The sequence below is a fragment of the Octopus bimaculoides genome, chromosome 11 (assembly GCF_046866305.1).
Source record: "Octopus bimaculoides isolate indiv1 chromosome 11, ASM4686630v1, whole genome shotgun sequence".
NCBI lineage: Eukaryota > Metazoa > Mollusca > Cephalopoda > Octopoda > Octopodidae > Octopus > Octopus bimaculoides.
This window is the reverse complement of record NC_142938.1, coordinates 81299258-81320748: the sequence shown is the minus strand read 5'-3', so window position 1 is coordinate 81320748 and position 21491 is coordinate 81299258. Positions and strand designations below refer to the sequence as shown.

At 34.9% G+C, this 21491-nt stretch overlaps 1 protein-coding gene across 1 annotated transcript in view; it reads right to left on the bottom strand.

Annotated features, from left to right (window-relative positions):
* LOC106874780 (cholecystokinin receptor type A) overlaps positions 1-21491 on the bottom strand; it is a 191307-nt gene that overhangs the window by 168570 nt on the left and 1246 nt on the right. Inside the window, exon 1 of the mRNA XM_052971955.2 lies at positions 21099-21491. This exon is cut by the window's right edge and continues 1246 nt beyond it. Coding sequence (XP_052827915.1) covers positions 21099-21491 — 393 coding nt within the window. The remainder of the gene's footprint in view (positions 1-21098) is intronic.

Below are 21491 nucleotides of genomic sequence, written 5' to 3'. Positions count from 1 at the left end.
TCAAGTGATGTTGGGGGGACAAACACAGACATAGAAACATATATACACACATACATACATACATATATATATATATATATATATATATATATATATATATATATATATATATATGGCAGGTTTGTTTTTGCTTTTCTCTTCTGTTTTTTGTTCTGTGTGTGCCATAAATATCGCCATCCGTTAGAGAAAAAATTTGTAGTTTGGAATCAGTAGTTCTTTGACTGCTATTTCTAAATTCTCAGTATGTTGGAGAAGCAACTCATGCTAATCCCTGTATATTTATGATTATAAATGGTATATATATATATATATATATATATATATATATATATATATATATATATATATACGACGGGCTTCTTTCAGTTTCCGTCTACCAAATCCACTCACAAGGCTTTGGTCGGCCCGAGGCTATTGTAGAAGACACTTGCCCAAGGTGCCATGCAGTGGGACTGAACACAGAACCATGTGGTTGGTAAGCCACTCCTACACCTGTTAATATTTAACATATTTATATATATATTATTCTACGGGACGAAATCGTGAACCTCAGCTCTATGTGATACACCTGCTCGTCAGCTAGACACGAAGTATTTAGAAAGGAGGAATATAACGAACATCGTTAGAGACTAGAAGCCATCTTTGTGGTCCCATAGGGAGAGGAAGTCTGTGCTAACGTTTGGGTATGTGTAAGAGAATGGGATCCCGTCGAACATACAAGGGGATGCTAAAATGTCCCTGACTGTGTGCAAAAGAAAATACAGGATGATCAGTTAATTATGATGTTATTCAACATATTCTCCTCTCAGATTCACACCCTTATTGTAGTGGTCCTTCAGTATTTTTCTAACCCTTGTAAAAGAACTCGGAAGGTTGGGACTCCATCCAAGGCTTTCGTGATACCCTTAAAATCAGGAACTTTTTAGAATACCTCTCCCTACGAGTCATCCTGCTTTTGCAACACTATAATTAACAGATAAAATATGAAACAAAATCCGTGAGACAAAAATAATAAACAAAACACATTTAGGTTCCATAAAATGCAATTACGAGAGAAATTACACGGTGTTTTATGTATTTTCAACCATTTTATTGCTTTCAACATACCCGTGAAATTTCGTCCGTGTGTGTGTGCATATATATATATATATATATATATATATATATATGTATGTATGTATGTATGTATGTATGTATGTATCATATTTTGAGTTGTAATTTTCTTGTTTGCACCAACATACCTATATATGTATGTATATGTATAGATAGATAGATAGATAGATAGATAGATAGATAGATAGATAGATAGATATTTGTATGTATGCAAGCATGTGTATGTGTGTATGTGTATATATATATATATATATATATATATATACGAGGGTGAGTCAAAAAGTAATGCCATTTTGTCAAGGACAGGTATAATTACCAACACAGGAACATGTATCCTACATCAAAATGAAGCTGGTCCTCTGTGGATCACATCCCTACTTCTCAACATAGTCAGCGTTTCTCTCAATAGTAATGTTCCACTTTTGAATGAGAGCATGTTTCCCTGCCCCGTAAAATTCTATTGACTGTTCTTTCAGCCGCTTCCTCACTACAGTTTTCACTTCCTCGCCACTTCTCTCTTTCGTGGCGCCGAAGAGATGATAGTCTAAAGGCGCTAAATATATATATATATATATATATATATATATATACAAATATATAGATATATACAAATGTATATATATATATATATATATATATATATATATATATATATATATATATATATACACAAATATATATATATATACACAAATATATATATATATACATACACAAATATATGCATATATATATATATACAAATATATACATATATATATATATATACAAATATATACATATATATATATATACAAATATATACATATATATATATATATATATATATACAAATATATACATATATATATATATATATATATACAAATATATACATATATATATATATATATATATACAAATATATACATATATATATATATATATATATATATATACAAATATATACATATATATATATATATATACATATATATATATATATATATATATATATATATATATATATATGGGAGAATATACAAATAATAACAACAGACGAAGACAGGTGGTGTAAATAACAAAAGTATATATTAGTATGACGCTCATATATATATACAAATATATATACACATATGTATATATATACATATATATATATATACATATACATACATATATATATATATATATATATATATATATATATATATACACATATATATACACACACATATATATATATACATATATATACATATACATATATATACATAGATATATATATATACATATGTGTGTGTGTGTGTGTGTGTGTGTGTATGTGTGTGTGTGTGTATGCGAATGCCTTATAATAACGTTTATATACGAATGATGTGAGCAACGGTATGAAAACCTGTAAACCGGCGCTTTCGTATTTGTCCCTTTCGCATTATACCCAACAACGCTATTGTTAACAAGCAGGGATCACTCATACCGTAGCCTTAAGAGCCAAAAATTACAACTTATATCTCGATCATTTAACACGCAGATACTGCGTTCATTATCGCCACGTCAGCCGTCCCTTGCAAGCGAATATGAATGACATGGTATGTTGTAGCTTCTACCAAGCTTTCGCTGGTTGCTTTATGTGCTTAGGTAGTCTCAGCCATCCCTTATTTTACTCGGCAGAATCTCGAGGATATAACAGCCGAAAAGAAAGAAAGTGGAAACGCGTGGTCTTATGGTTAGAGTGTTGGTGTTACGATCATATGATGGTGGTTTCTGGACAAGGCAGCGTATTGTGTCCTGAGAAAGGCACTTTTAATTTCACGCGGCTCAAGATTACTCAGCTGTAATTGAAGAATACCAGTCTAATGCTGGTGCAGCTCTCTCTCTCTCTCTCTTTCTCTATCTCTCTCTCTCTCTCTCTCTCTCTCTATATATATATATATATATATATATATATATATATATATATATATATATATATATATATATATAAGTGTGTGGGGGGGGGTTATTATGTATGTACCATTTGACTCTTTATAGCAGACAAAATAGCATAAAAGTTGTTTTGCGCATTTGAAATGACAATTGTGACTACGATCTCACCTCAATCAGCAAATACGGATATTCTAAATGTTTGCATTTTTTTTACCTTCAAATGTTAGTTTATCGTCTGTCCGTCCGTCCGTCCTGTCAGAACGCTGTAACCACGACGATAACCAGGACTACATTGTCCAATAAGTCTACCTTCTCTTCCTTTTTTCTTTTAGTTGTTTTTCTTTTTTCCTTTTTTCAAGACGGTTCTCATTTGATTTAGGAGGCATTTGGCTGCTTTGTCTTGCAAGTCGAAATACCACAGAGGCTTCTTTCCTCTGCTAGATATATCGTTTATCGGAAAGAAGAACGAATTACAATCAAATTTCAAATTAATCCAGACAGATGCACTTCTGTACAGTAAAGATTTATATTTTAGATTATATTGTATACAAATCAAGCTTTAACTTATTTAAATCTGAACGGAGATAACGATACAAATTCGCCATTTTAATTTAGTTTTGCTGTCTCCGTCTTGCTCTTTAATTCTAACAGAGTATTGTTGAATGATTTCTTTTTTCCTTTTATCTTATATATCGTATATGCCGTAATTAATAAATTAATCAGATCATTTGATTTTAACTTCAAATTTAACAATTACTATCGCCATTCTGTGTATGTATGTGTGTGTGTATTTCCTTTTGGTTATTGCGACTGTCGTATTTGCTTCTAGCTACGTAGCTTTTAGTTTCATTGTCAATAATTACTAAAAGTATCAAAACAGCATAACTTATGAATAAATGAATGTATACATGATGTAATTCAGTACGTGTTTGGTAGAGAGAGTAATTCATCTGCATTCATTCGCGAAACTTTCGATAATAGCTGCTACTTTTTAAAATGCATTTCAGTACTACAGTACTACCTAGACACGATTTCATTATTAGAACGCAACAAGTCTGAAGGCCGGACAAAAGGCCGAACAAAATGTAAATATGCATGTATCTACGTACAAACTCATTCATCTGGTGGTACAAATTAACGGTCGGACAATAGGATTGTTTAAACGGAATGATATAAGTCTTGGCGGTCGGATAACAGGCGTTTTTAGACGAACTTGTCTTGACACAAGTTCATTCACAGAATAGTACACAAGTTTGACGGTTGGACAATAATAACTAGAGTACAGTGAGAGTTATGAAACGCATCGGTTTGATCCTTTTTCCAGCTGTTAAAAAGTTGATCACGGGCCTTAATTTAACAGTGAAGGAAATAGAGATTTATCTATGCAAAGGAAACTAGGCATAATCCGTGTCGGCCAGAAATAAAGTCAATTTATAAAATTCATTTATCCGTAAAGGCGGCGAATTAATAGAATAGCTGAAGCGTTTCATGAAACACGTGGAATAGTTAATACTGGATCTGTACTCGCTGAGTTCAAATCTCACTGCGATGAACTTTGTCTTTTATCCCTTCGTGGTCGAGAAATAAATCATGATTCATAAAGTTAGATTATCTGAGTTATTTAAACGTCGGACAGACTATCCTGTGTATCTGATCCGGTTTTGTGCCTTCTGAGTTGCAATCCTACCGAGCTGAACTTTGTCTTACATCTTTATCACTGGATTGACGGAATCGTTTGGGCGTTGGACAAGATGCCTTGTGGTATCTGATCCGGCTCTATTCGTTCTGAGTTCAAGCCCCACCTCTTACTACTGGAACCAAGAACAAAAACGGATGGTAGCAATTTTGTCAAGAGCTGTGACCAACGGACAGTATCAGCAATTGAAAAACCAATGAAAACATAGTTTTCTTCACTCGATCGTAAAATTGGCTGCCACCATAAAACTCGAGGCACATAAAACTATATCGTAAGAAACAGAAATGATTATCTGCTACAATTCTACTACTCTGCTGCAAATTTTCAAAATCGATTAAATGGTTTAAGTTTTATAGTACCATAGGCCCTAGTTATATAACCTACATTTTGTGAGAGCGCGTGGTTAGGATGTTACCCTAACGATCGCGAGATCGTGGTCTCGATTTCCGGACCAGACGGTGTGAAACACTTCGCTTTACGTTGTTCTGCGATCACTTAGACACCTGACATCTGCCACATCGTGCCCCTCAATTGTTTCAAATTTTGGCCCAACGCCAGCAATTTTGGAGGAGGAGTAAATCGATTTGATCGATCTCAGATCTCAACAGGTATTTATTTTATCGACTCCGAGGGATGAAAGACGAAGTTCAAACCAATGGAATTTGCAATCAGAACATGAAGTCGAAAGAAACACCGATAAGCATTTTATCCGGCGCAGTAACGACTCCGCTTGCTCGCCACCTTCAGTACAATGATATGCAGCGCAAACATTTGACCACGATAAACAAAGTATCTGTTCAGTAAGAAATTGCGGGACCCACATCTATCGTCTGCCACAGTCAAATCCACGACCTTGTTTTAATTGCTATTGTCTACTGTTTGAGGTACGCACTACTCTATTGCATATAATAGAATTAAGGCGAGGAATTGCCTAAAAAGCGACACAGCGCTGAATAGAAGGATTCGCAGGATTTGTTCTCATAATGGTATTTAGATTTTGTAATGCAACCAAGCTGTTGCTACACGGGTCTTTAGTCGATTACATTGACCCTACCCCCAACACACACACAGACACACACACACACACACACACACACACACACACACACAGTGAAGTAATCTGACTGGTGCTTATTCTATGTCGCTCATATATGGTGAAAGGCAAGTTAAGTTTGGAGTGAAAGGATGTAACCGAGCGGAAATGAAAACTGAAACTTTTCTGTTCGACGCTCTGATTTGGTTCGGCTCACCTCGATGCACTTACATTGACACATACACACACACGCACACACACACACACACACCGACACGCAGACAGATAGATGGATAAAAATTGCACAAATAGTACGAGTAAGATTACTTGACATTGAAGAAACAAATTATGAAGTCGAACAAAATCTCACGACTGAAAAAGCGGAGAAATGTAAAGCAGAAAGTCAACAATGGAGAAAATGTTATTGTTGTCATTGTTCGAAGGTTGTGTTGTCAAAATCATTAGAGCGTCGGAACAATGCTTTGCCGTGTCTGTTAAGGTGCTTTCCTTTCTGGGTTCAAATTCTATCAGGTTCAACTTTACCTTTTTTCCCTCTAGGGTTACTGAAATCAAGTATTAGACAAGTACTGAATGTCGACGTAATCGGTTGCTCTACTTCTTCAGTTTCGGGTTTTGTACCTATGTTAGAAACAATTATTATTGTTATTGCTATTGTTGTTCTGAATAATTCGAGGTTACTTGATGGCTAATGGATAAAAGGATATCTGAATATTTGCACGTTCACTCCTGGGTAGCGAAACGGGTTCGTCCTTAGGTATTTCTGTTGTATACAAATACTTTTGCAAGCACTCATTTCGTTTTGTCGTTTATTAGTGCAATGCTAGCCATAAAAAGACAGAGGTGAATACGCCCCAAACCTTTTATTAACAGGAAAAAAAAAACAACTTTAAAAGCAATGATAATCAGAAAAAATGGCAAATGAATAGAGTCGTAGACACATTTAGAATTTGACAAGTGGAAAAGAAAAAAATGCCACAAAACAAATATATTGAGCAAAATGAAAATAATAAAAAGCAGCAACAACAGCGATTCATTGTTTGCTAGCGCTGCAAGCTAAAAAGAAATACTAGACATGGGTCAACTCGAGGCAAAAGAAGGATGGAAAATTTCAGAAAAAAACGTAATTTTTAAACAGATTTTCTTATGAAAAAAATTTGTCCTTTCTGTTTTATTTTTCTTTTGTTCTGGTTTTACGAAGAGAAAGCTTTTTGTCTGAGAGTGAATTTCATTACCCACGGTATTCAAAAAAATAAAAGTTTGTCTTTAAGCGTTTTTTTTTTTTTAAACTGTTTACATATTTTCGGCTATTTACACATCTTGCATCCGTTCAATGATGTCCACTTCGGGAGGACAGGGGACAAAGACGTGCTCGATGTGGTGGTGGTAGATGTAGATGCAATAATGCAAACAAGCACGGCCTAAAGATTGTTTTCGAACGAGATTTAAGAATAATAACAAGCAATGAAAACAATTAATCTTACACATTGTGCTTCAAGCTTAAGCACGGTTCTACAATACGAGACACAAAATAATCTGGTGATGTGAATATTCATTTGAAGTGGGGAAACAACAGATCAAACAACAATGACAACTCCTCCGACATTGATATAAACCCATCTTGCTATCAAAGTGGATCAAAGGAAGCGACAATTGAAACAACTTCAGGGCAAAGAGAAGAAATGGATGAGGAATCTGATAAAAAATCAACGCCTCTTTTTTTTGAAGAATTTATCCTGGAATGGGGCGAGAAAGTCGGTGGTAAAATTTTGGGTTTCCAAAAACGCGAAAACAATTTCCATATGCTTTCAAAATTATGTTTTGAAGGCCATGCGCTGGCAGAATCGTTAGCACGACCGGACAAGACGCTTGGCGGCATTTCATCCATCTTTAAGTTTTGAGTTCAAATTGCGCCGAGGTTGATTTTGCCTTTCATCCTTTCGAAGTTGATAAAATAAGTACCAGTTAAGTACTGGGGTTGAGGTAACCGACTTATCCATTCCACTAAATTGATGGCCTTGTGCCAAAATTTAAAACCGATACTAAATTATATCTAGGAAGGAGTAGCAAAAACTTAAAGGCCTAGAGTTTCGTGGTGAAGTAATAGTGAAACTAAAGAGTTGAAAGTTAATTCTAACTTATCCTTTATATGAACGTGTGTGTGTATGTATGTGTAATGAAAATATATGCATGCGCGTATGTACGTATATATCTTATCTTTTACTGGTTTCAGTCATTAGACGGCGACCATGTTGGGGCACTGCCTTGAAGAAATTTTAGTCGAATAAGTCAATTCCAGGGTTTATTTTTTAAAGTCTGGTACCTAGTCTAAATGTCTCTTTTGTTGAACCGCTAGGTTACGGGGACGTTAACACACTACAACTGGTCGTCAAGCGGTTGTGAGGAACAAACACAAACAGAAAGACACGTACACACACACACACACACACACACACACACACACACACACACACACACACGACAGCTTCTTTCAGTTTCCGTCCAACAAATCCACTCATAAGGATTTGGTCGGCCCGGGTATATGGTAGAAGATACTTGACCAAAGCGCCATGCAATGGGATTGAGCCTGGCACCATGTGATTGGAAAGCAAATAAAGGAGAAAGGTAGATTGAAACGGTGAATGAATGAAAGAAAGAGAAACAGAAAGAGACTAGCAGAAAGAAAAAAAACTGATTTGTGTAACAGGAAAAAGATTAAAAGAACGCAAATATGAAGGTAATAAAAAGAAGTCACAGAAAACAATCAAAAATAAATATACATACACTCTGGCAGTGAGAGAGAGAGAGAGAGAGAGAGAGAGAGAGAGAGGAAGAACAAAAGATTCACTTCACTGACTTAAACATCAAAGATCTGCCTTACCTAGAATTTCCTTGTCTACGACAGCTGGCCAGATGTGTAACAAAATAATTATTTTGTAAAGATATATATATCTTGATACATACATACATACATAACGGAAGCGGCGATGGTGGAGATTCATGTTTTTTATATAAAAAGAAAATTTCATTTTAAATTTATTTATTGCTATTATGAATTTTCCTATTTTAAATACTTTTCGTTTGAACATCGTTTCTTTTCTCTCTAATTAACAAAGTTTTTAACATCTTTTACATGTCGATTAAAGAAAAAAATGTTCAATTGAAAAAATATTTAAAGAAACTAGTAATATAATTTTAAAGAAAAATGTTTACATCAAAAGCTAAATCTCAATCACCGCCTTTAAGAAACAATCAGCAGCTGTATTGAATGCTTTTTAAAATATAATACTTCGAGAATGTGGGTGGCCTAGTGGTTAACGTATTGGATTCATACTCATAAGATCGTTGGTTCGATTCTTATAGCGGTTGATCACTTTAATTTTACGTTGCTCCAGTTATGCTCTTGAGCACCTTGCTTTATTTGGTGCAGCTTTAATCAACTCAGCTGAAAATTAGAATAACCACCAGCCTATTGCTGGTGTAGTTCTGTTTCTCTCCAACTGTTTTGTCCTGTATGTTCCACTAAGTCAATCGGTTGGAGAAGTGAGAAAGTATCTATTGTCTGCTCATAACAGCACAGGCACCTTAAACAATTAACGAAAGCATGGTACGTGCTACCAGATCACACTCAGTTACGAATCACGGCTATAGTTTTAGGTAATATTATCATAAAATATAACAAAGGTGAATTTGAAGACGAATGAGTTTGTGTTATAAATGTCAGTCATAATTCTACCACGAAGTAGAACAATAAAACTGGATATTTTGAAAGAGGGAATATGAAATCGTCATCATAATTGTCGTCATAACAATAATAATCCTTGTTCCTATGGGTACAAGGCCTGAAATTTGAGGGAGGGGACTAGTCGATTTTATCGACCCCAGCGTGTGACTGGCACTTATTTAATCGATCCCGAAAGGATGAAAGGTAAAGTCGACTCTGGTGGAATTTGAACTCAGGACGTAGCGGCAGACGAAATACCGCTAAGCATTTCGACCGGCGTGCTAACGTTTCTGCCAGCTCACCGCCTTGGTATAACAATAATAATACTTTCCACTGTAGGCACAAAGCCTGAAATTTTGGAGGAGGAGGAGGAGGCCAGTCGATTAGATCGACCCCAGTACGCAACTGGTACTTAACCCCGAAAGGATAAAAGGCAAAGTCGGCCTTGGTGGAATTCGAACTCGGAACATAAAGACGGAAGAAACGTTTGTAAGCATTTTGTCGTGCGTGTTATTATTCTGGCAGTTCACCGCCTTCACCCCACCCCACCCCCCAATTAATACCATAAATGTTTACTTCCAACTGAGACACAAGAACAATAGGATGGCGTTAGTTGATGACGTCAGTCTCCTAGTATTTCACTTGTACTTTATTTTATCGACCCCGAAAAGAATGACAAAATCGGTGACATTCGAATTTTATGTAAGGAATGGGAACAAATACCGCAAGACTTTATACGGTGCTTTAAAGGTTCCATAAAACCATCACCATGTTAGTAGCATAATAATCCTTTTTTACTATAGGCGCAAAGCCTGAAATTTGGGAGAGGGGAATAGTCTATTACATTGATCCCAGTTCTCATCGGCCCCGAAAGGATGAAAGGCAAAGTCGACCTCTGCGGAATTTGAACTCAGAACGTAAAGACAGACAAAATACCGCTAAGCATTCCGCCCGGCGTGTTAGCGATTCTGCCAGTTCGCTGCCTCAGTAATAATATTGATGTAAAATATTGGATTTTTTTCACTCTTTCTATCAAACTAATTTATTTAAATGCGAACTTTTAGGGCATATTTAATCTGGCTCCTAGCCATGCTGCCATTCTCGTAACTTATATAAAGATGACTATCCCCAAGTCTTTATAAAATAGCGAAGGAAGCATCTCCATGGTCAATTGACATGCTAGAAATAATTACCTAAATCTCCTTTAAGGTACAGCCTAACATCTTTATAAGTAACGCATGAGATACTTCTTGGGTGGCAAATGTCGTTCAGTAAGAGTTAAACAAGAACGAGTTAAACAAAGTCCATGACCCGATATCGCTTCCTGATTAAAACGATTTTAATTCCGCTGCGCTGCTTGCATGATTAACGAATGCCACGCATGTTAGATTTCATCGCTCGTCTTTTACTACAAATCTGATTTTCTTGGAAAGAGTAAAATTAAAAGCGATAATAACATTTATCTCACGCAATTGAACAGTGTGATATTCTGAAAGTGAGGCTGGTGATGAGCTGTAATGATAGTAGTGGTGGTAGTCGTAGTGGTGGTAGTCGTGATGACGGTCGTCCTTTCATTGCCAAAAGTCAAGAGTATTTGGTGTACGGCTTGTAAGGTACATGTGCATGTGTGTGTAGTGTCATGCCAGTTGTGGGGACAGAGGGGGACAGAGAGAGAGTGGGAGAGAGAGAAAAAATAAAAAGTACTATTGCTAATAATGATATACTAATTTAGACTGGCAGGTAACCCGGGTGCTTGAGTATCAAACAAGTAGCAAACGTTTGGGTCGTGGATTGTAATTTGTTTTGTCGAAATTCGCTCGAATTTAAATAAGTACTTCTGCGTTGAAGTAGGAGATACAGTTGTATGCAGTGACTGCACTGTTTGATTTTAATTCTTTCGTTAGGTTGCAGTTTCGATTTCTGCTTCTCCCGATAGACTTGAACCAAGGTAAAAACGCTATCAATTAGGTACTACTTCCGGTTGTAAAACTGTCGTTCTAAAATGGACCCCAAAAAATTGTGAAAGCAATTGCCTCTGTGTGATAGTTTGAGCTGCGAGGAATAGCAGTCGAATTTCTTTTAGATAGTATAGGAGAAAAAAAAATTGATAAATGTAGTTTTGAATGATATTATGTCTGATAGTCAAAACCCGCGGTGATCGCAGTTGGAACGTGTTTGATCAAATATCTCATCTATCAGAAGAACTAGCCCCAGGTTGAACAATAGCAAAGACAAACAGAATTTGATTTAAAATTGAGAGAGAGGAGGGGGAGAGAAGAAGGTTGAAGAACGGAAAAGCAGAGTAAATGCTTCATAAAGATAGGACATTCTTTCAGAAACCTTGAGTTAAAAACAAACCAATTTATTAATATCCGTATCCACTCGCCTCATCCAACACTTCCACCCATTCGGAGATAATCTACAGAAAAGCTCGATTGTAGCTAATACTGTTGTCTTGCTTTCTGTAAAGTAAATACTTTCTTAGTCAAAAGTTTAAACAATAATCTATTCCACTACTACTGCTGGTGCCTAGTTTTAACTCATTTAAGTCCTTTCATGGCTAAAACTAGAGACTATCTCCAAATGCGTTTTAATACCAAGCATAAATTGTTGATTCGAAATTCAAGATTCGCCGCTGTCGGCTTCAGATGTTTTTTTTTTTTTGGTCTCTCTATGATAAAATCAATACGAACAAAATAACAACGGTAATTTTACCGGTGAGTGTGTTAAATTATAAGGCACTAAAAAAGAATGACTCACCCCAGACACAACAGTATATATATATATATATATACATATATATATATATATATATATATATATATATATATATATATATATATATATATATATATATATATATATCGTATATATATATATATTATGTAGGTAGGTAGGTAGGTAGGTAGGTAGGTAGGTAAATGGATATGTAAGTAAACAGATAGATAGGCAGACAGACAGGTAGGTAATACGGACAGACAGGCACACACACACACACTCACACACATACATACACAAATGAAGATTGAAGCACATGACCATATACACACACGCACACTTCATACACACACACACACACACACACACACACACACACACACACACACACACACACACACACACACAAGGACACACGGAGACACATATCCATGTATATAAGCCGCACGTACATAGTCACGCAAACCCATACACAGACATACTCAATCATGCACACACAATGAGACAGAGGGACACACAGAAACACACACACATAAACATGAACACACAGACACATGAATATGCAGAATACGTACATACAAACGTACACACAGACATGCATATGCAGGGTGTGTAAGATATTTGAGGACAGATTTATGTTTATTAAAAAAAAACATATATAACATAACTTTATCAAAAAATGCCATGAGGATAAAAATAAACCTTTTCTATATTATTATTCAATAAGGCCACCATGCTCGAATCAAGTGGTCCTTGGACATTACTCTGACTATGACAGCTTTCAAAGAATCTTTGGTGTTATGGGTGTGTTAATTGGCCTCTCTCTCAACAACGCTCAATATCTAATAGTCCAATGGATTGAGGTCTCGGGAATTAGGTGGCCAAATGTTAGGGATTATGTGATCATGAAAATTTTCAGCCATCCATTCCTGTGTTACTAGAACCATGTTGATAGTGCAGGGTCTTACTGAAACATATATGGACTTCCATTGCCTACACTGTCTATCCAGGACCTCAATGTAGACGGCAGAGTTAACTCTAAGGCTTTGTGGAAAGAAGTAAGGAGGCATTACATGTCCTTCATTGCTAACAACTCTTAAAACCATGACAGTTGCAGGAAATTTTGTAATGCATAACACTTGGAACTTCAGAAGGGTCTGTAAATAACCATCTGTCATTTTTTCTGTTAACTTTTTGGTCTTGGTCGAAATTGTTTTCGTTTGAAAAAAGCAAATCAAATCTTCTGCTGGGTATTTCAGTTTGTTTAAGAGCCTTTTAGATCTGATGTAGTGATTTTCTTTTGCTTTTTCTGACAAATTGACTTTTCCTCATCATATAAGACTTATATCTGATGTCTTCGTGGACAATATTTGTGACTGTTCCTTCTGATACATGGAGATCTTTTGCAATTGACCTCACGAACTTCCTAGGATTGTAATCAATGGTCTGCTGAACTTGCTAGGTAAATTCAGGTGTTCTGGCGATTTCAGAGCGTTTAGAATGCTTTTTATACTGGTGATACGTTTCCCTCTTCAGTCTCCTTACAAACTTTGTAGACAAAAGATCTGGCAACTTTTAAAAATCGAGATATTTTTCAATCGCCCTGTTCAGCCTTTATAACCACGATAACAAGATGCCTCTTCATTTCTTGAGTAAGCTGAGGATGTGTAATTATTATTTTCTGAAACAAAGATTATATAGAGCTAGCAAACAATGCAGTAATGACCCAAAATCTTTATACTCTCAAATAACTTACGCACCCTGTATATATGCATACATATATACATACATACTTATATACATACATACATGCATATGCGTATACACATGCACACTGACGCACATACATGCGCACAAACAAATAAAATGAACGCAGCTCCGATAACGGACTAAGTCAACGACTATTAAAAAGGTTGCAAGACGCAACGAAAATTTTAGAAAAAGTAAATAAGGAAATGAATGGAAATCGAACCGGTGAGTGTGTTAAGTAATAAGGCAGAGCGTAGGATCGAAATGTAAAAGACTTTCTCACTTCCCGAGCGTTAAACTAATATATCTGTTTGTTGTTTACACACCCGTCTTCATCTTTTTGTAAATTCTCACTATATATATATATATATATGTGTGTGTGTGTGTGTGTGTGTGTGTGTGTGTGTGTGTGTGTGTAAATTTTTATATTCCGAAACATTATTATATCAGGCTATGAATAATTAAATTATAACAGTTATTATAGTCCACTCTGCATTGTTGTGTCATTCAAGCCACGTTATATTTCATAAACAATATACATTGCTTCAAGCGAACTACAATACTCTCATCTATATATATATACTCTTTTACTCCCTTTTACTTGTTTCAGTCATTTGACTGCTGCCATGCTAGAGCACCGCCTTTAGTCGAGCAAATCGACCCCAGGACTTATTCTTTGGATGCCTAGTACTTATTCTATCGGTCTATTTTGCCGAACCGCTAAGTTACGGGGACATAAACACACCAGCATCGGTTGTCAAGCGATGTTGGGGGGACAAACACAGACACACAAGCATATACACACACATACATATATATATACATATATACGACAGGCTTTTTTCAATTTCCGTCTACCAAATCCACTCACAAGGCTTTGGTCGGCCCGAGGCTATAGTAGAAGACACTTGCCCAAGGTGCCACGCAGTGGGAATGAACCCGGAACCATGTGGTTGGTAAGCAAGCTACCTACCACACAGCCACTCCTGCGCCTATATATATATATATATATAGGCGTACACACACGTACACACACACACACACGTATATACACACACACACGATTACACACACACACACACACACACACACACACACATACACACACACACGTATACACACACACACATACACACACACACATATATATATATTCTATGCATATATGTTTGTGTATGTATATATGAGAGGTATTGGTATCCAGAAGACCCAGGGTGGCAGGTAATGCTACGTTAGTACTCTGGAAATGTGTCTTGTATGAACATAAATATGTTAAATAAAATGAGACAACAAAGCCAAGGCTTTGTCTTTTTTATATATATATAGCATATCTACTCAAGTGTACCCCCCCCCTCTCGACTTTGTTTCCTCATAGCTTTCAGAAAAATGAGGTCTTTTTTATAAAATTCTCTAGAAATACCTCTCGGGTGGTGCAGTTTATGATTATTTCGGAATTTATTATGAGAAATCTGAAAGTTATGAGGAAACAAATTCGGCTCATGTGAATTTTACGAAAATCTTCTACACACCAACAGAATTTTTTTTTTTTTTTTCACTACAAATTCCGATATAAACGGAATTTTTGCCATCTGAAACGTGTTTGTAGATAATTTCATTAAAAAATATTCACTTTTCTGAATGCTATGAGGAAACGTAGCTGAAGTGGGTCATTCTCGTGATATATACATAAATATATACATATATACATACATATATATATACATAAATATATACATATTATATCTAATATGTTATATATAATATATACATGCATTTAACACACTGAGTTTTATGGTCCTTAGTAATGTCGATTTGACTTTCTTTCGCAATCTCAATTAAAACTCAATGTATCAAAATTGGGATATGGGGATCAACATCCTTTCTTGTATAACATCGACTGCAATGTCCACCATCTCCGTTTTTAAAACGGCATTGAATGTATTTCGAAGGGAATTTAGCTGTTATGTCTAGCAAATTGAGTTACCATGTAACGGTACTTGGCTGAAAGTCTTAGTCTAAAAGACTGACGTAACTAAAATACGTTTCAGAGAGACTTGTTACACACTGAAGCAACAATAAAATGGAATTGCCGGAGGGTGGAAGGTATTGATTAAAGAGATGAGTTAATTAATTAATGAGTGAACGAACTAGTGAATCAATGAATGAATGGACGAATGAATGAATCTAGTAATGAATGAGAGAATAAAAGAATGAGGGAATAGAAGAATGAGAGAATTAATGAATGAGTGAATGAAAGAAAGAGTGAATGATATAATGAATGGGAGAATGAATTAACGAATGAATGAATCTAGTAATGTATGAGAGAATAAAAGAATTAATGAGTGAATGAATGAATAAATGAATGAAAGAGTGAATGAATTAACGAATGAGTGAATGAATTAACGAATGAGTGAATGAATACATGAATTGATGAATGAATTATTGAATGAGTGAATTAGTTCATTCATGTGGTAAATGAATGAATCTTATTTGTCGCTTCCGAAAATACGACAAATGCAGAATCACCCATCAATACATATAATAGTGATTAAAGATTAAGAAGAGTTGATAATCCTAATCAAGACTGAATTAAGCCACCTACGATGGCCCGCGCACTTATCAAGGGAATTCTCTCACGCGAATATATTGGGTTCAGAGAAAAGATAAAGCCAGTACATCTGAGAGAGATAACGATTTACAGGGGTACCAAGAAAGTCGGCCATGAAAGGTTCAAAAGCCTTCAACATACACATAAATACACATACATACTTGCATACACTACGCACATTCATTTAGATAAGACAGGCAGACGGACAGACAGACAAATAGATAGATAGATACGACGGCCTTTCAGTTTCCGTCAACCAAATCCACTAACAAAATTTAGTCGGCTTGGGACTATAGTAGAAGACACTTTCCCAAAGTACCATGCAGTAGGACTGAACCCAAAGTCATGTGATTGAGAAACACGCTTCTTAACCACACAACCACTTTTTTTTTATTTACTTCAGTGTATGTATATATATCTTTTAAGGTCTTTTATGGTAAACTTTTTTTAGTACGCATATAAAACCTCTTATGGATATTTCAGATTATATTTTTATGATCCCAGGAATGCGGACTATGGTCACAAAAACCATGTGATTTGTGGAATCGCGCGCAGCGATACATTAAAATATTCATAACTTCCATGTATGGATGATTCTTCTTATTATTATTATCATTATTGTGTGTGTGTGTGTATATATACATATATATATATATATATATATATATATATATATATATATATATATATATATATATATCAGTGATTTAATGACTAAGTGAATGAAGGAAAGAGTGAATGTCATAAAGAATGATTGAATGAGTGAATGAATAAATTCATGAATAAATTAGTGAATTAGTTAATCAGTCAATGCGTCGAATGAATGAATGAATGAATGTACGTATGTATGTATGTAGGAATGTATGCATAACTCTATGTATGAATGTATGTATACATGTATGTGTGTATGTATCGTTTTTGTGTTTGTCCCAGAAGATTCTTGGAGTGAAACCGTGTGTTGAAACCAATATTGTCATTTTTACCCACAAAAAATACACGCACTGGTAGTATGCCACTTCATTTTCTTCTTATCAATCAACAAGTAAACTAATTAACTAATTAATAAATTATTTGCAAGATTTATCAATCATCAGAGATCAATCAATTTATCAGAGTCTTTTTGTCACACTTCTACTACCTTATCGATAATGTATCTTTTGCTTCTGTACATCTGTCACAAAAGATTGTGAAACTAATAGAACAGATGAGACAGCTTGACCAATTAACTGAGTGATTAATCAAGCACTTAATTAAATAATTGATTAATTAGTTAATTAGTTGGCTCATAAAAATAAAATTTATGGAAAATTTTTTATTGGAGAAATAACTCTCCCAAAGTATAATTTTCACACAGACAGACAGACAGACAGGCAGATAGACAGATAAACAATAGATGCAGATGTGTAGTTGCATCTCGGAAAGGTCATTATGCAAATAATAAACACACACATTGGTTTCATTTCACTTCTTTATAAATTATTCGTCAAGTGGGTAGCCAATTGACGAAAGATTTTAAAGAAGTGAAATTGAACCAGTGCGTGTGTTTATTGTTGGTGTACTGATCCTCCTGAGATACAACAAATTCTGTTGCGATCCACGAATTTACATCAAGATTCGAACACAGAATGTGAAGGAGCCTAACTAGGTATTCAAAACCATTTCAAAACCATTTCAAAACCATTTCAAAACCATTTCAAAACCATTTCAAAACCATTTCAAAACCATTTCGTCCTAATCTCTACAGAATCTGTCTACACATCATTCCGGACAGAAATTATTTCTGATATCACTGGACAGCTTTCAATGGATAAGATTTCACAAAATAACTCAATAACTGATTTTTAAGCTTCTAAAACATTGGTGAGCGATATATTTATGTCATCTTTTCCCATTTCAGGCATTAGATTGTGACCATATTGGGGTACTACCTTAAAGAGTTTACTAAAAAAAAAAGACACCTCCAGCACTTATTTCTAAAGTCCGGAACTTATTCGATTAGTCTCTCTTGCCGAACCACTATGTCATGAGGACATAAACAAATCAACAGCGGAGATAAGGGACAAACACTAACACACACACGCGCGCGTGTGTGTGTGTGTGTGTGTGTGTGTGTATGTATACGACGAGCTTCCACACAGTTTCCGCTAACCAAATTCACGCACGAGTCATTGGTCGTCCCAGTGCCACCGTAGAAAACACTTGCCTAAGGTGCTGCAGAGTAAGACCGAACCCAAAACCACGTGGTTGCAAAGCAAGCTTCTTAACCATACAGTTATGCCTGCGCCCTGTTGTAAATATTCTTTAATCATGTAAATGTTATTCATTAACCAATAGGTAAGAGAGATGACATTGACGTATGATTATATCATATGGTTTCTTGTAATGCATCAAGTTGTAAGCAGCCGGCTTCCTTTTTACTGAGTCATGTAAGAAGTCGTAGATTCACGAGTTCAAGCGGTTTAATTCCTGATAAAGTTGTTGTAGGGGCTTTTTCATGAAATGCAACGCATCTGGGGAATCTTTAATCGGACAGAGTTCAAAATCCCTCTCTAGAACACAACCGATTTCTTTTGGAGAGAAAATGAAAGCGAGATATAAGAAAAGGAAGACGAACAACAAAATAATCGCCCCTACTAATAAACTGATATATAAATATATATATATATATATATATATATATATATATATATATATATATATATATATATATATATATATATATATATATATATATATATTAGTTTATGTATATATTAATATTATCTCAGTTATTAAAACCTTTGATAATGTAAATATGTTAATAGTTACCAGAGGTAGCAAAATTACACTAAAAAACAAGATATCACAGCCGTTTTACAGGTAGAGATACCAAGTTAAAGTGATACATTTTTGAGAAGATATGGATAATAATAATAAATGGAGCAAAACGCATATAAATAAAAGTTCCTTTTATAAATAAAAGTTCCAAGGAACTTTTATTTATATGCGTTTTGCTCCATTTATTATTACTATTATCCATATATATATATATATATATATATATATATATATATATATATATATATATATATATATATATATATATATATATATATATATATATATATATATTGTCAGATGCAGCACAAAGTAATGTCATTGAAGAGGTCGTGGTTTTAAAAGCGACGAAAATATTTTGACACAAATAAAATTTAAATGTTGAAGATACTAACGGTTTTTGTGCGTTCTTGAATGGCTTACAAACATCTTCCACGCTTCAATTGTATGTATGTATGTGTATGTATATATATCAAACGATCGCGAAAGGATGAAAGACAAAGTTGAGCTCGGACGGACTACAAGAAATCGGACCTGAAGTTCTAACGAGTATGCCAACTCGCCAGCTTATAGATACGTAGATATCGATCTACCAATCAGTCTGATGTTAAACTAATGTGATCATTATTTCCTTTATATTTACAAGAGATCGCTCTGCCTCTACTGTTGAGTTCTAATTGTTGATCAAACACTTAATACCCACAAATAAATCCATCATTTTCTGTAACAAAATCAAAAGCATTTTGTCCAATACAGAACAAAAACAAGTTCAGGAATAGCAACCATTTTTTGTTTCTTCTCCAATAACAGGATACGAAATGTTATGGGCATCATTCGTATCCATTTTTGTCTATTATTTTCTTTCTTTTTTTCTGTCTCTTTCCACCTGATTCTGTGCTTAATGGCTTCAAATATCAAAAAAGCAACAAAACCGAGTTTGAAGCTTACATTAAACTTCAAACAATAGCAGTTAAGCTTTAAACAATTGGTTTATGATTTAGTGTTAAACGTTTGGATCAAGGTTTACAATGTACAAAAATAAATGCTTCAAACTTTAAAACTCACTTAGAATTTAATCCTTAATTCTTAATGCAATATCTCAGCGTTCTTAGTGTAAAACCTTTTAACTCGCAAAATATTTTGATCCCAACATTTAATTCACAAACCGAATATTTGAGCTGGTCATTTACGGACATGAAATCTGGAGTAGAACCATTTATATCTATTCACTGTAAACTTTGATCCAAACATATAATGTACAAACCACAAAGCATTTAAATCAAATATTTGAACATTATAACTGCGATTAACAAAGACAGACATGACATATTGTATCTTTTCATTTAACAGAGAAGCCAATGAACAAACGACCTTTTTGACCCGGTCATAGATGTGCACACATAACTCTGACCCAAAACATTACAGACCACAGATGTAAAAATGTATTTAGAAATCATTAAATCAATAAAATACACAAACACCCACATTGTTTTCTGACATACACATAGGGACTCAAATTTGGGTAATGTGTGCAATCGATTATATCGACCCAATTCTTAGCTGGTACTTTATTTTATTGATTTTCAGAAGGATAAACTGCGAAATCCACCTCAGTAATATTCGAACTCAGAATTCAAAAAGTAAAAAAGTATTACTAAATCACATTTTACGTTCCAATCCACTTTTAGCAAGAAATAAAGAAATCAACGTCACCTACCTTGTAAATATCGTATCAAAACACAAACAGTTTTCCCAAAAATGAAGTCCTGCATTATAGTAGGTATTAGTGTAAAGGGCATACAGAAAACTGCCAGGAGAAGGTCACTGATGGAGAGGTTTAACAAAAACACATTGGTCACGGTTCTCATGCGCTTATTTTGGACAAGGGTAAGGATGACCAAAGAGTTACCAACAACGGCCAGTATGAAGATTATGATGTAAAACGGTATCCGAATGTCCGTAATCCAATGTTTAAAGTTTCGATTCGACGTTGTTTGGTTGCGTTTATTATTAGTGTTGTTGTTGCTAATATTGTTATTGTTGTTGTCCCCGATGTCGCTGATGTTATCCACATCGTCAAAAAGATTATCGTACACATAAGGATGGTGGT